This window comes from Poecilia latipinna, unplaced genomic scaffold (assembly GCF_001443285.1).
Source record: "Poecilia latipinna isolate Pla-1442-1.1 unplaced genomic scaffold, P_latipinna-1.0 Scaffold2, whole genome shotgun sequence".
In the NCBI taxonomy this organism is placed as follows: Eukaryota; Metazoa; Chordata; class Actinopteri; order Cyprinodontiformes; family Poeciliidae; genus Poecilia; species Poecilia latipinna.
The window spans coordinates 1,148,689-1,164,821 of NW_015112618.1; the positions used below are offsets into that span (position 1 = coordinate 1,148,689).

General features: G+C 39.2%; 1 protein-coding gene across 3 annotated transcripts in view; it reads right to left on the bottom strand.

Moving 5' to 3' along the window:
• The window catches only part of atp13a3 (ATPase 13A3), a 35,635-nt gene that overhangs the window by 8,495 nt on the left and 11,007 nt on the right, over positions 1-16,133 (bottom strand). The window contains exons 3-34 of one of the 3 annotated variants that reach the window (XM_015043809.1): positions 14,677-14,763; positions 13,935-14,108; positions 12,561-12,797; positions 11,092-11,162; positions 10,830-10,913; positions 10,097-10,166; positions 9,460-9,594; positions 8,772-8,844; positions 8,390-8,521; positions 8,140-8,319; positions 7,594-7,751; positions 7,198-7,386; positions 7,036-7,097; positions 6,659-6,809; positions 5,993-6,112; positions 5,799-5,816; positions 5,369-5,522; positions 5,036-5,156; positions 4,766-4,890; positions 4,469-4,629; positions 4,049-4,177; positions 3,851-3,930; positions 3,656-3,698; positions 3,444-3,553; positions 2,522-2,618; positions 2,357-2,429; positions 2,091-2,268; positions 1,818-1,990; positions 1,644-1,732; positions 1,257-1,337; positions 418-498; positions 80-315 (exon numbers count right to left, since the gene is read on the bottom strand). In XM_015043809.1, coding sequence (XP_014899295.1) covers positions 298-315; positions 418-498; positions 1,257-1,337; positions 1,644-1,732; positions 1,818-1,990; positions 2,091-2,268; positions 2,357-2,429; positions 2,522-2,618; positions 3,444-3,553; positions 3,656-3,698; positions 3,851-3,930; positions 4,049-4,177; positions 4,469-4,629; positions 4,766-4,890; positions 5,036-5,156; positions 5,369-5,522; positions 5,799-5,816; positions 5,993-6,112; positions 6,659-6,809; positions 7,036-7,097; positions 7,198-7,386; positions 7,594-7,751; positions 8,140-8,319; positions 8,390-8,521; positions 8,772-8,844; positions 9,460-9,594; positions 10,097-10,166; positions 10,830-10,913; positions 11,092-11,162; positions 12,561-12,797; positions 13,935-14,108; positions 14,677-14,727 — 3,618 coding nt within the window. In that variant the 5' untranslated portion in view covers positions 14,728-14,763 and the 3' untranslated portion in view covers positions 80-297. Of the gene's footprint in view, positions 1-79; positions 316-417; positions 499-1,256; positions 1,338-1,643; positions 1,733-1,817; positions 1,991-2,090; positions 2,269-2,356; positions 2,430-2,521; positions 2,619-3,443; positions 3,554-3,655; positions 3,699-3,850; positions 3,931-4,048; positions 4,178-4,468; positions 4,630-4,765; positions 4,891-5,035; positions 5,157-5,368; positions 5,523-5,798; positions 5,817-5,992; positions 6,113-6,658; positions 6,810-7,035; positions 7,098-7,197; positions 7,387-7,593; positions 7,752-8,139; positions 8,320-8,389; positions 8,522-8,771; positions 8,845-9,459; positions 9,595-10,096; positions 10,167-10,829; positions 10,914-11,091; positions 11,163-12,560; positions 12,798-13,934; positions 14,109-14,676; positions 14,764-16,133 lie in introns of those variants that run through there. The other 2 variants (XM_015043648.1, XM_015043733.1) reach the window with 2 other exon arrangements.

Genomic DNA, 16,133 nt, shown 5'->3' on the forward strand with positions numbered 1-16,133 from the left:
ATATATATATATATCACATGAAGAGACGGAGCACCAATTCAGCCTTTATAGTGCATTTGGGGTAAAAGCATGCCCGGTTTCAATCCACAAAAAAAAAAAAAAAAAAAAAAAAAAAACACTTTATAGAGCACAATGCTAGGAGTTCAAACTCCTGCATCCTCTTAGTTTGTATAGAAGCTAGGAGAAATGGTGCAATATTGGCACTTTTTGACTGAACTTTTATAATATTTCCAGGACAGACCATCCACAAGGGGGTAATAACATCAGGGTTGCTCTCATGCATGTCTCAGGTAGCAGTTACATCAGAAAGATGCGCTTTGTGACATCAGAGAAAGAAGAAGATAGGACAGAAAGAGGAAACACCACACATGAGCAACAAGAAAGGGCTTAGAGAAGAAGGTGTCAGATTTTCCCAACCTGTGGTGTCGGGGCGGCGGGGGTGGCCTGTTTGTCTCTGCTGAGTGCAAGCTTCCATAAGATGATGTCAAGGATGAAGGTCTAAGGAATAACAGCGCATTGGGCAGGGAAAGAATTAAAGAGAGGCAAATTTGACTCCCCACTGCTCCTGCTTTTATTTTGCCACAAAGGTCTTCAAGCTGATCTTGGCAACAAAGCTTTGAGAGATCATGTATTTGCAAAGATGAATTCTTTGCAAGACAGTAATTACATTTGGAATAAAAAAAATTGAGAAGGAAGAATTTAAAGAGATTCTTCAGTGTCAGAGAAACTGAAAACATCTGATTATGCAGAATCAGTTAAGCTTTATTAGTTAATTCGCTTCAAAGATCAGTAGAATTTGCACTCGTAGCTCAGAAACGGGGAAATCTGAGATGTTTGCTAAGCAGTGCGTGTTTGTGAGGGCAGCCGTCTAAAGGGAAGGTGAGAAACTGTGATGCTGCCCAGGACAGGTTAGCATAAACTACTCATCACTGACTAAACTTCATTCTACTTCTAAAAAGCCTCTGCCAATGATTGACACAATATTTACTCTAGACATATGTAAAAAATCATGAGGAAAAAAATTTGATGTTCTAAAAATAACCACAACTATCAAAAACAGTCAAAGGGACAATTTTCCATTTATAAAAAAAAAAATGTTCTCATCACGACAAAAGATTGATCCAGCTGTAAGGTTGCATAAGACAACGATGAGCACATTGCATGAAAAAATGAAAACTGAACATGGCAAAAACATCTATAACTGCAAGTGTTACCGTGTGTGTGTGTGCGCGTGTGTGTGTGTGTGTACACCTTACCTCCACCACAACAGACACAGCAGCATTGACTGCGATTATCAATAAAAGCCTTAGCCTCCATTCAAAAGGGACACAGACAATCTGTAAAGAACAAAAATAATAAACTGATGAAAACATTTATGTGCAGAAAAGTTAACAGTTCAAATTACATATGCAGCCACACACAAATATGACCGCACCCCTTGAAGAGAGTTTTAAAAAGACTTTACAATAAATATTTTATTGAAGTAGAAAATCCTCAACACTGAAAAAAGCACCTTTAATTTGATTACATTTATTTAATGGGGGGATAAATGCAGTGTGTATGAAGTATGAAGAGAAAATAAAACTTGGCTTGCTAAAGCAGTCTGTACCAGAACTGAGTACCTAATATTCATCTTCACTTACCTCTAGATATTCATCAATGCTTTTAACAGGATAAAACATGATGAACAGCAGGAAGAAATACAAACTCGCAGCAGACAGAACAAAAGGCCCTGTTGAAAAGACAGTCAGTCAGCCATTAGAATATCCAAACGCTAAATATTACAGCAAAGCAGGACTGAGAAGACCGGGCCTCACAGTTCTTGTAGCTCGGCTGCCTGAAAGGTTTGCCTTTGGAGAAAACGATGGCGACAATGAGATACTGGAAGGAGGAGACGTAAAAGAGACTGGTGTTCTCAAAGTTTTGGATGTTGTGATCATCCGTTTGGTTGAGTCCGGACGCGTTCAGGTGATCCGGGTGATTGCAGACGCTGGGAGTGGACAGAGATATATCAAACAGTGTCATTAGAAACTACTGACGGGAGCGTCGTAGCATTGTTCCTGACGAGCCGCTCTACACCGGACACTTACTTTGTAGCAGGCGTCCAACGCTCGAACCACGGCTGCTTTTGGACCCAAAGAAACGTAATGGTCTGGAAGCCCAAGCAGATGAGGATTTGGGTCAGCACAGAGAACAGCAGAGGCCCTGAGATTAGTCCTGATGGGGGACGACGTGACACCAGTTCTTTCCAAGCTGGGTTCAAACTCACTGAAGAGACAGGAGAAATTATTAAGTACAAAGTTTATGTTATAAAGGAAAAGTCAAGCTTTTTCTGCAATAATTTAGCAAAACTTACTGGTGAAAACAATTACGAGGATGATAGCAATGTCAATAAAGAGGAACTGGAAATCTCCAAGGTTACTTAATACCTAAGACACAAAACGAACACGGATTGGTAAATATTCGGACTTTCTCCTGCTTTTCACTGTGGTCTTATAAACGAGGCAGCCACGCTGCTTACTGAGTAGAGGAGAGTGACGCTGATGTACTGGATGATGCTGTAGAGAGCCATAAACTTGAACACACAGAAGGAGGTGATAAGAGCAGCACGTCCCTCCCTGTAAAGACAAACAAACAATGTCCATCCATCCAATATATGAGAGAGAAAAAAAATGCTTCACTTCCTACAGAGCAGGATTTAATGATATCACCGAATTAAGAGAAAATTCTTCAATTGAGGAATAAAGAAACATCAACAGATTGTATTGTGGGCTTTAAATGTAATTACTATATACGTGTTGCTAAAATACTGCAAAGTAGTATTTTTGGTTTTGTTCAGTTTTGGGGTGGTGAACGAAAGCAACCCAAAGCATGATGATACCATCACCATGTGAAGTTTTTTATTTTTTTTTATTTTTTGCCACATATTTCATTTTACAAACTTTGCTCTCATTTAGAAAATGCTAAACCTGCATGTTATTATATCTACTGTTAAAAACATTAGTTGTATTTTTATTTTATTTTTTTATAATATTAGATAAAGATAAATAAAAAGTCATTGTAGAAGCTCCTAAGAGCCACTTGTGAATCTGGAGCTGCAGGTTGCAGCCCTCTGCTTTACACAATGATTTCCCTCTTTCCAACCTCTTGTGAAAACTACACTAGTGGTGTGCAGGACTTAATGTTTAGCACTAGATCCCTGCAGCTCCATTTAATATTTATATGCCTTCTGAATGCAGCTACTCTGGTACTTTTTACTCTGATACCTCAGTCTGAGTACGCCCTACTTTTTTTCTTTTAATCAGCAAAATCATTCATTCCTCTTCTTTCAGTTATGCAGTACTAGGAAACTTGTGCAAGAAGATATATTAAAGATTGTAGTTAGAATGTGCATGCTGAGAAATGACTTCCAGGAGACACTGTGAAAGGGAACAAGCAGAAACCTGATGAGGCTCGGGACGCAGGAGATGTTGGGGGTCCTGGAGGTGAAGGGGGAAGCAACTGAGGCCTCCAGTTCTGACAGAGAGATCCCACTATGTGCCCTCTTCAGCGCCTTTTGATGAAGAGGAAAAACTGCTTAAACGTGTTGAATTACAGGTAGAGCTATACCAAGTTGTTCCTGCTATAAATAGAACTGTCAGTCAGTCTTACGTACCCCACAGTCATTTGCACCATCTCCACACATTCCCACAAAGTAGCTGGCAGCAAATGATAAGAGTCACTGGTTAGGATCAAAAAGCTGATGTGAAAGACCCAAAAGCCATGATTTTATCTAAAGAAATTTGCTCATTTGATCCAGACTCTTGGCACTTGTGTTGTCATAATTCAGTGTAAAATCATTAAGACTCACTCTACTCCCTGTAGTGTCTCGACAAGCTGGGTTTTCTGGTCCGGCGCCATTCTGGCAAACACTGTCCCGTGCAGCACAAGCTGCAAACAATAACACGAGGCTCAACGTTCATGAAACGTTGGGATCGGTTTCAACATTCCTGCGTCTGTTTCAATAAGTACACACAGGATTTCCAGTTCAGTAGAAGATTTGTTGTACCTTCTGAAGCATGTCTGGGAAATGCTCGGCGATTATAGCGAATGATTTTCCATTCATGGCAAAGTGGTAGAGTGGTTGTGTTTTGGGCTCCTCAGCATGACCTTCGTCCTCCAGGCTGATGTTAATTTCCTGTTGAAAGTCACCAAATGTGGCTTAGTTACAACAGATGCATTTTAGAGATACTAGAAAAAAAAAAAAGCTACGTGTAACCCTCCACTTCCTAAAATTTTAGTTCTGGGAAATAAGCGGCATAATGTTACCACATGCATTAAAAGTAGCTCTAATTAAAAATTTCCCCTCAATTAATTTCATTTCGATAACAACTGCACACAACTAAAAGACCATTTTTACAGAGTTTTAATTCGAGAGGTGGAACCTTAGTCTTGGTCTCAGCCAGTGGATTGTCTTTCTTTTCTTTACCTCGAGTCGTGTGGTTCTGCTGGGTCTGTCGGCGTATCTCCATGTGATTTTGGCGGCTTGTCCATCATGAGGAGGAAGGGCATCGGCAATGATGACCGTGTCCTCGGGAGGGATCATCCCACAGTCACGGGCCACAGAGACTGCCGTCAACATGTTGTCGCCTGGAAAGTGGAAAGAAAAAAAAAAAAAAAAATCATTCTCAAAACTCAAGATGCGTTTTTTATACTATCAAGCAGATATTAAGGAAAATCCAAAGACTTTAGCTAGTTTTCTAAAGGTGTTTTTTTCTGCTCTCACCAGTAACCATGATGGTTCGAATGTTTGCTCGATGGAGGTCTTGCAGCACTCCTGGAGTTTCAGCCTTGAGTTTGTTCTGCATGATGATGAGTCCCAGAAACTCCAGGTTTGCCTCAATGTAATCCCTGGTAGCAAAACAACAACGACATTACACAACAAAATATCTAAAGAAATACAAAATAAACTTTGTTGCATCAAAAACTTTAACTTTTTGATGCGTTTAGCATCTTATCTTAAATCCTTCACAAGTTGCATAATGTTTTTAACTACCTGTTGACGTTTTGGACTTTGTGCCAGTTGAGTTTTGATCCGAGTCGCCGATGAGCCAGAGCGATCACTCTGAATCCCTGCTTAGTGTAACCCTCCAAAACCTCGGCAAAGTTTTCCGGAACTGGGAAAAATGTTTGTTTAGACAGTGAATTGAGAGGAAATGTGTCTCGTTCCACAGCACTATTTTATTGCAACATTGCAAACATTATAACATTTACAAAGGTTGTATGAAAACAAATATACAGAGTTATCAAAATCATTTTGTGGGAACTACGTTATCTTCACAGCATTTGATTCGCCTCCTTTGGCAGGGACTCCTGTCGGTCACCTCACCTGTTTCTCTCTTGCAGAGACTGGCCACCACCTCCGGTGCTCCCTTCATGTAGACGTCCATGCATTTCTCCCCCAGAGTACGAGACACAACGCTCATCCTCTGAAGCGCCGAGGAAAAAGGAAACTGCCGCACGATACCGATCTCGTATAATGACTGCAGACAAGCAGATACACATATAGAAAAGTATCTGATTTATTTAGTAATTATGAGTAGAGGACGTTTACAGTTTTATGTATGAGAATTTAAGGTATTAATGGTTAATTATTGTTTTTAGGCCAGGTGTTTAAAAAAAAACAAACAAACTACAAAACCTGAGCAAGAGAAAAGCCTCAAATTTCAATTATTTAAATAACCGTGAAGCATCACTTTAATCCAGAGGAAGATTATTATATATATATATAAAATGATCAAACATGTCAAAATACTTACTGAAAGCTCAGCGAGTTCCTATAAAAACAAAAAACAAGACAAAATAAATTTCAGAGTCAGAAAGTTTGACTTGTTATTTTTTATGGATAACTTTACAAATTGGGACATATTTTCTGAGATCGTCTCTATTCAGTAAGTTATTGATGCATAACCGACTCTGCTCAGCTGTTGAAGTGTTTAGTTTCTGCACGTACCATGTCCTGCTCGGCCGATTCATCGGGCTGGGAGGGCAGCAGCTGCTGTGGTGGTCGGACGACGGTGGGCATGATGCGGTTATGGAGAGCAGTTTCCTCCTCAGTGGCTTCCTCCAGGATCTGGAGAAGATGAAGTTAAAGAAAGATAAATATTTGTACAAAAATGTTGTGTTCATTTTCACATTCCAAACATAAGGCTAATTAATTTTCAGCAATAAAGTTGTTTTCATATGGACCATTAAGGTTCCAATAATCATCATGCCTGGGCTGTGCCAAACAAAGCATCAACATTAAACATTACGGTGAGATGGTGTCAAATAATAATAATAATAATAATAATAATAAAAAGGATGCCACCTGGAATTAACTAGGCAAACACATATAAACCTATTATTGGCTAATTACTGCATGGGTGATTATCTTCCAGACAACATCAGGCAGTGTAAAAATCCCCCATGAAAAGATAGTTACCCACCATACGGAGGTATCTGGCCATTCAGCATTCAAAGAGGTTTGTTTTATGTTTTAATTTACTCATAAACATAACCTCATCTAATCAAGTGAAATTGAAGTTGTAGTTCTCGCTGAATCTCACACTGCAAGCTTTCAAATGGAGGAGGATTCTGGATCAACACGGTGTTACTGGATATATTCAGAGCAACTCACCCAGCCTGTAGCCTCAAACATTTTGAGGTCCAGTGGATCTCCAGACAGCTGGCCTTCTATTTTGGTTAGCGAGTGGCAGGTGGCCATGCAGGCCACAAACTGGGACTTGACAAGATTCTCCTTGTGGGCACTTTCCTCTGATAGGTGAAAACTGATCAAGGAAGAAAACGTGGTTATGGGAGAGGAAAGGCAACAACACTCCTACTAACTCCGATTGTGATTTTCACTTCTGATTTAAAGCCCAGAAACGCCCTCTCCTCAGCAAATATCAGAATGTGCCTGGACTTTTACAACTTTTTTCAAACTAATCACAGAGCAAATGCAGTTTGGACTCAGGTCTCTGATGTTTCCATATTTCATAAATCAAACCAACATACCAGCCTCCTTCAACTCTCTGAACTCCCCACATGTCCAATCCATCTTCTGTTAAAGTTCCCGTCTTAAAGAAGAAAAATGTTAAAAAATATATATATATTCCAGTCTAGCAACCGTTCATGCTGTCATATTTTTGTTTTTCAGCATTGTCTAAGAGGACTTACTTTATCAAAGCAGACCAGATTAATCTGTCCACAGATGTTGATCCTCTGTGGGCTGATACAGAAAATGCCAATCTTTTTAAGACGCCGCTGGGCGTACACAATCCCAGCTGTCATGGCTGCTGGCAGCGCTGGTGGCACCGTGATGGTTATGATGTCCAGAGACTCGATGATGATGGTTTTTACTTCCACCTGGAATAGAAGAAAATGCAAAAGATTTAAGGTTTTTCCGATTGGAATAATTTCTTATGTGCTCAGATCCTAGTTTGAAGGATCTTTTTCACTAGTAAAATCCTGGTAACATGTCCCAAAATGAACTGCAAAAAGCAGTGAATGCTCATAAGGAATTGTTTGACAAACAAGAAAACAGCTTGCTCTGCTGGTCTCCCTGTGCATTACCCTGTTCATGACACTGAGGACGATGGAGTAAATGAAGCCGATTCCAGCCACGGCCACCAGACACAGCAGAAAGAGGTAGGCGTCACGATACAGCTTGAAGTCGGTGGGTTTGGGATAAAGGATGGAGCGCACCAGTTGGCCTTTGGCTGTGCTGAAACCTGCAAGAAAAGCAATATATCTTTTATTATTTTTACTATTTTTTTTTAGCAGATTTTGTCCACATTTGCTTAAGAGAAAATGAACTGATGCCACTATCATTTAAAAAGTCTATGGTGACTCATAGATTTAGAAGAATCGGATAATATTTCGGAGACCAGAATTAAAAAGGTTTAATGTTGAGCAATATTGTGCACCACTTGTGCTGCAAGCTAACATTTAAATTGTTTTTAGGAATAAAAATAAGTCAGTAGAAGTACATCTGAATGAATAGAATATCAGTATTAAGTTAATTTCTAAATAATTTACATTGTTTACTCTGTATTACACAGTAACAGCAAAAACATCCAGAAAACAATCTAGTTTTTGCATCCGGGCCCCCCTGCTGACCTGTGCGGACCACCACGGCTTTGACCAGTTCTCCTGTGTAGAAGCGGGTTTGGATGACGTTGGTGCCGCAGAACAGTGTGTGTCTCTTATGCTCCTCGGTGTTGTAGGCACAGTCCTCCCCCTCCCGCTCTCCTGGTAGTGGGTTAGGGAGGTTGGTCTTTGTCACAGGAACACTCTCACCTGATGAAGGGAATCCTGTTATTGCGCTGCACGGAACAACCCACCTTGCCGTTAGACACGACGAGTTTACCTGTGAGCATGCTTTCATTGACGATGCAGGTGCCACTGATCAGCACTGCGTCACACGGCATGATGGTCCCGTTGCTTGGAATGACCACCACATCACCAGGTACCAGATCAATTGACAATGTCTCTTCAACATCTGTTGAAGTTTGAAACATGAACAAAAAGTGAGCATGAGGATAAACAGAGGTGGTTGATCTGAAAGAGGTGGGCAAATTTGCTGATCATCCAAAGAAATACTTTATTTACATTAAAGCTAAAATTTATTTAAATAAAGGCATTTTAATTTCCAATATACGGGGTTTGAATAAGTCTATTTAGGAGGGCAATAAATAGATAAAAGTGTACCAAACTCATAAAAAGACAATATAACTTAGATTTTAGCATACCATTATTGGCTCGGCAAACAGACACACGGACAATACTGTGAGCTGCAACCATATCATGAAGCATGACGTATTGCTGGAGAAAGGAGAGATCAACAGGAATGAAAACAATTAATTGGCTGCTTCTTTGTTTTTAAATAATGAGCAACAGGACTTAATATTGTTCATTTATATCATACTGGAGTTGTTTGTTGTACTCATAGGAAACGTATTAACTTAACGGGCCTCTGCTTTTATTTAAGGCATGCTATAAATGTCTAATTTGGGCTTTTAAAATGTAAAAAAAAAAAAAAAAAAAAAATGGACATTTAAATAAGAGAGAAGAAAATTTCTGACTAATTTTATAGAAACTAGAAGTCTAATGTATAAAGATAAATTAAATAATTCTGACTTTTGGCAGAGATACAAGAAATATAGGTGGATACAAAACTACTAATTCATCTAAACCTGTCATTATGTGTTACTGTTATGTAGATTCAAAGAAAAAAACTTTAGTAATAATCAGTGCTACAGAATATGAAAATAAACAGGGCAAAATTCAAGATTACTTTCAATCGTACGCCATTCAGTTAATAGACGTTTTAAACTTTAAGCATTAGTGTCTCGTGTGTGACTTCATAGTTGTATATTTACACACCAATTTGTAGAAGCATCTGAACTGTATTTAGACATGTTAATTAGTAAGTCTCACCTTTTTGATGGTGTACAGAGAGGTAGCTATGGATATAACTGACATGACAACAATGGCCACAGCATAGTAGTAATACTCATCGGTACTCCACAGGATTACGCTGAAGAGCTGGAAGATGTAAAAAGGGTTGAGGACCTGCAGGAGGAGATGGAGAGGAAGAGTTGGACCAAATGGGAAAAAACGTCATTCTGAAAACAAAGACATTCTGCATGAAAAAGACAAAAAAAAAAAAAAAAAGAATGTTTAATGGAATAAGAAAATAACTGTGGCATCTACCATCTCCTGACATGCAAGTTAAGTTACTCAAGAATAATCCATCAGTCAATCCTTATTTAATCAATTGATTACATGTTTATTAAAATAAACTGAGGAGAATGGAAGATATAGACATAAAGTAGATATAACTTGTTTCTTGAGGTGGTCTTAAAGTAATAAAGAGGGACAACAAAGAGAAAAAGTCTGGACTCTGAAGAGGATCACATATTCAGGATTTCAGGACTAAACTCTGACACTGGCAAAAACTGGTTTACCAATGTGTCGACTCTGCCAGTTGAGTTTTACACACAGTGAGAATAAATGGGAATTCAGACTAACTTAAAAAAACACTCTGATTATGTTGACTGAAACTGGTTTTTACCTCTTTGATAAGCAGCTTGAAAACAGAAGGCACTTTCACTGCGATTTCATTCACTCCGAAGAACAGTCTCCTAACAAAAGGAGAGAGAAACAATGCGTTCAGCCACACCTACTAGTTTAAAGCAACACACACAAAACGCAGCAGAGTGATGCAAACAATAGAGCAGCTTTCATTAGGGTTTGCTACATAAAGTAAAATATATCACAATATTTTCACTAGTTTGGGAATCTATGTATACCAGCGATTACTTTTGTGAGCTCAAAGGCCTCAAATTAACCAATTCTCCAAAAATATTCTGTCTCCCTTTGAACAAAAGACTTCTCCAGGCTAAATACTTCAACTGAAGTTCAAGTCCTTCAATTTAATTTCAAAATATATAAAAAATAAAGTGCATTATGGACGTACGGGAGACGTTTACTGAGTGGGAATGGTTTAAAAATAGCATAAGAATGAAACTGAAGCTGGACGGAACAAAGGAATGGAGGTAGGACACGAGGAAGAATAGTGAATGATTTCAAGGAAAGAATGACAAGAAAGGGAGGAAACAGAGAGAAAGAGAGAGACAGGATGCAAGGAATGACAAAAAAAGAGAAAGAAGGTAAAGACAAGAGCACAAGGAAGAAATGAAAGATGCAAAGAAAGAAGGGCACAAAATAGAATAAAGGAAAGATATAAAGAAGGAAAGGAGGAGAAAAGGAGGCAAAGAATCCTGCTATGGTTTCATCTGATGTACCTGTACTCCTGCTGGTTCCTGGTCAGGCCTGCACTGTGCTCTGAGTGGATGGTAGAGCAACTGACTTCAAGATCCTCCAGGCCGCTACATGTGTGCCCCCCACAAAAAAAAAAAAAAAAAAAAAAAACGGAGACAAAGTTGACACTTTACACATAGGAGAACAGATGATACAAGTTTAACGTTTCAAATGGCTGCTAACAAAGCATTTGGATTCCAGCTTATTTAATACGGTTGAGGTAGATTGTAAAAAACAATGTCTTACGTTAAAACTTTAAAGTTCTGCATCTCATCATTCCAGTAATACTTTGTGCTGTGGAAAGTGAAATAGCGAATCTAAGAGGGAAAAGGGAACAAAGGAAAAAATAAATAAAGATGAGTTATTAGTAGCCACACACCTAAAGTGGGGGGGAAAAAACTTGCAAATTAATTACTTCCTTATTATGAGCTCACAATTAAATGTCATGTATTGAACAGAAAAACAACCGAGTGGATGATGGATAATTTAGGGCTAAATATGAACTCAAGTTAATGTTTAACAGCTGTGATATGAAATGTGCATCATAAAACAAATATCCACATGATTAAAATATCATAAAACATCCCGGATAGACACTGGAAACCAAACACCAATGTGCGGTCAACATCACTGGCGCCTGACTGTGGTGTAAAGTGGAAGAGCAAAGTCGAACAGGAGAGAATCACTCCACCCATTAAAAAGGTTCATCAAAAGTTATCTGATTGGAGTATTGCTATTGTTTGTGCAACATTAATGCGCTTGCATCCAGGATCTTGTATCTTGCACCGCCAACCTAATCTAACCTAGTATTTCTGGATGCAATAGTGGCTTTTAATGCCAAAAATTCAGTGCCTGATTACCCGTCTATTTCCACAGAGCTCTTCCTGGAAGATGCAGTTTCCAGCCGAGCTCCTTCCCCACTCAGCTCCACTAGACTAGCGGCAGCAGCAGTTAAACACCTGGTGGAACTGCGCGTCTGATCGGCTTAAATAACTACTTCTCAGTTCAGATTTGGTTGTAAATGGCATAATGGAGGAATGTTGTTGCGAAGACTTCCTGAAGGTGGCGTGTCAGAAAGAGCAGGACCTTCTTAGAGAGGGAGAATTTCAAGGCGTAAAATTGGAAAGTCAAATTTCTTTTAAGCTATGTTTGCTATATACAAAACTGAGGGTAACAGTTATTTGATTGTGCTATAAAATGTTATTGTGTGCCTGGGAGATACAGAGTAGCACCCCTTTAAATAACAGGTGAAATATAAATCTATTACAGGTCGACTGGATACATGGCATCCTAAGTCGACATTTATTGTAAATTCCTGTACAATATGCATATTGTAAACATCAGGATGCTTTGACGTAGCATCTTCTCGCTGTCATATTGAACCCCTCTAAGCATTACTGCAGACCAGCACACATCTTTTCATGGCTGTGGCCTCTTTCAGCAGGATTATGCACCCTGTCACAAAACAGGAATCGTTCAGGAATGGTTACAGCAACAAGTTTGAGCTAATGACTTGGCCTCCAAATTCCACGCATGGCCGGCCGCTCCTCGCCTATTGGGTCTGCTGCTAACGTCTTGGTGCCAGATACCACAGCAAACCCTCAGGGTGAAAAAAAAAACTGTGGGAGAAGTGAGGGGCTCCCTTGCTCTATGTGCCATATCAGCTTCAAGTTCAGCCGGTCTTGTTATCCTGTTGCGATGAGAGATTTAGCTACCTGTGTGGGCTGGTAGTAAGAAAATCTTCTAATGAGCTCCTGAGCAGGGCTGCCATCGGAGGGGTGAGGTGTGTGTCCGTTGGCCAGAGGTGAAGGGGAGGGGCTAGAGAAGGGGCAGGAAGGGGGGGGGGGGGAGGAGGGAGGGGAGGTGGTCTGGGTCTCCAGGCTGTGGAAGGGGTTGCTCCCCGGAGCAAGCATCACTCGTACCCTGGCCAGGAACCAGCGCCGGAACTCGTCCTGGTCAACAGCAGCAAGGAGAACCAGCAGTAAGTAAATGCACCAACACAACATCACACACACACACACACACACACACACACACACACAGGAAAATAAAACTGATCGAACAGCAATAGGACTGAAAACACACAATTTCCTTTGCATTCATGCATCTGGGATTGTGTAATAATCAGTTGGTCTCAATGAATCCACTCCTCTGAAACTTGATTTCAGCCGTCATTTTACCTTTTAAGCCTGTGAGCCTCAAGAATCAACTAATTAGGTGCAACTTAAGTAACTGGAGGAAAAATTAGCAATTTAAATACCCGATTTTCCAAAATATTACAAGAATCAAATGGTAGCAATATTATCATTATTCTGCTGTGATGTTTTAGTTTGCAACCTTTGAGCAGTGGGTGTGTCAATACCATCAAAAGGCAACCCACACATGTGAGGTAACAGGCTTTATCTAACATGACTCAGTGATTATCTCCAATTTTATCTTCAGTTGACTGAGTCAAATTATATTCGAGTTGTTATTACTACTTTGGTTTTAATAAAATATCGTTTTTTTTTTTTTTTTATAAAAAGTACTCCTGGCTCAGTGCATCTGTTTTTATTTTTCGGGTAAACCCTTCCTGTCTTCTTAATCCTCAGCTGGTTGCAGAAGAAAACCCTTCATCCTGAGACTGGTACTGCTTCAGGTTTCTTCCTGTTAAACACCAGCTGTTCTTCTCCACTGTCACCACATGCTTGCTCAGTAGGAGGAGCATCAACTAGATGCATTAGACTAGCCTTCATTGAAGAGGTGACATTTTACTAAAAAAATTTTTTTTAAATCACCCAAGTAAGATCATCTGATGATCCATTAGATCATCAACTGAATATGACTGGATTGTATTATAAATTAGGACTGAATTAGACTGGGTACATTGCATTGCAAAGGATTGGATTAAACTGACATTACTTTGTGGTGAATTGGCACTTTATAAATAAACCAAATAAAACTGATTTCATCCAGGATTCCTGGGTCTTTCAGCACATGCCACAAAGCACATATGAGAATGTGGCAAATGGTTTCACAGTCACTGGACAGAAGGATGAAACATGAAATATGCAAATGGGCAGATTAATCAGCACGAACTCGCTTCCTACCGTGGAGCGCAGCAACACCACTTCGGCATCACGGGCTGTGGTACGGGTGCAGGTGGACTTGACGCACCATTCTGGCATCCAGTAGAGCAGCAGGAGAAGGAAGCCTCCGGTACAAAGTACACCAAAGCCTACAAGGGCCAGTCGCCAACGGCAGAGACGGTAGCCTTGCAGCTCCTATGTAAAGACAGGGGAAAGTTTGTAATGTGGAGAGAGAAAATTCTGGTATAGACAGTAACCATGTTTACATCAAGATTTGTTCATGTGCATTCTGAAGCATCACATTTGAAATGCTTGATGGAAACAGCAAAATTTGAAATGATTAAAAAAAAAAAAGGTTTCATGCTCGCTTGAGGTGATTTTTGGCTTTTTTGAAAAAGAATGAATGTGCTAAAGGGAAGATGGAATAAGTTCATATAAGTTGGTTCTGTAAAAACTTTCCCATCCACTGGTAGATATGTACCTTGGCGGTTAGGACTGCCCTTTTTTTTCCTCAGATGTGAGGTTGATCTACTTTGAAACCTTTACTTCCTGTTTATTGCAGCCACACGTTTGTCAGTTGCACCAACATCTGACGAAATTACACTCTGCATAGCCTGGTTGATTTGCTCCCAACAAGAAGATGGAATCACACCTAAACTCACATTTTCTTCTTTTTTCTTAGCAACATTTTAAAAGTTCACTGAAAATTTGCATGACAACTGGATGGAAATATAGCTAGTGATGCCAAGTCAGATAGGCGTACCATCTCCTCCTCTTCCCCCTTGTTGAGGATCTTCATCTCACCCCTCTCCATGTTGCAGAACAGCTTGTCGAGCCCCTTCCTTAGTCACTAGAAGCAGCCAGAAAGATCAGAGTTATCAGTATAAAGCAACATTTCAGCTCCACTTGTTTGCTACTGTAAAACTAATGATGACTGAAAAGAGGATGGACAGATGGCTCTTTAGAAAGTCCTTCAGGCACTGATTATCTGATTTAAATAAAAAAAAACACACATTATGGATGTTCATCAAAATTTTGCCATTAAAAACTTAAACATTAATCAGCCAGATTATGAATAATAATTACCACTAAACCTTTGGAGGAAACAGAGAAACAAACAGTGGACTTTGATCAATTACAAATTATGATATACAAAAATTTTATTTCACTTTTATCTGCTTGTTTTCATAATCCTTTGAAATGATTCAAAGGACTATATACAAACAATGGTATCAGCTATTTAAAAAAAATAAAAAAATGAAATAGATAATTAAAAAAAATTCTGAGCCTTGAAAATGCTGGTAAGATAACAAATACCTCTGTGCTGTTCAAGAGCTGCACTGTGTTATATGAAACCTAGAATTAAAGAGTCCAATTCCCAGCAACTAACACTGGAGGAAGTTTATCCATAACCTCCAAGCATGCCACAGCAGAAAAGCAGGAAATAACAAATAAGATTCAAATCAGCTTCTTGCTTCTTTGTTCACACACAACATTTTCTGTGGCTCAAGACTGAAATAATAAAAAAAAATACTTGTCTGATTTTGGAGCTTTGGCAGACAGCCACATGATTTAACATTTCCAGGGAGATTTAGTCTAGACGGCGTCAAACTTATCAATTGAACTGTTCTTTGCCCTTTTCTGCTGACATGTGGGGAATTTTTAGACAATCAAAAGTGAAACCAAACATGACTTGGAAATCACAATAAAAAGGAATTTAAAGAGTCCTACATTTTTGACATCACATAAATATATATACTATTCACCACTTAGTGAAAAATGATTAAATACAGAGTATTCAATTTGCTGTTCAGTTCACTGTCAGAGATATATTTCACAAAAGCTTAAAGAAATCTTTCAATGATTAAGGCAAAAATAATTCAAATAAATATAATATTTAAAGTTGTCCAAGGCAGCTAATCCATTAGTTGTTCCATTTCTGGACTCACAGTTTAAGTGTAACTTTTTGATTATATTTGTGCTTCAAGCCACATGCAAATAATAAAAAAAACTTATTTTGAGTTTTGAGTTCAAATTAAAAAAAATAAACAAATAACCCGATAACAAATAAGAGTGAAGCTACAAGATAATAAAAGTTAAATGAAATGAAAAGAAAACACAGAAAGTCCTGGCACTGTCACCCATGTTAAGGCAGCAAAGGCTCTCCGTATCATATCTGGACATGTTTGCTACAGGGCGACCACTCACTGTCCTCCACTG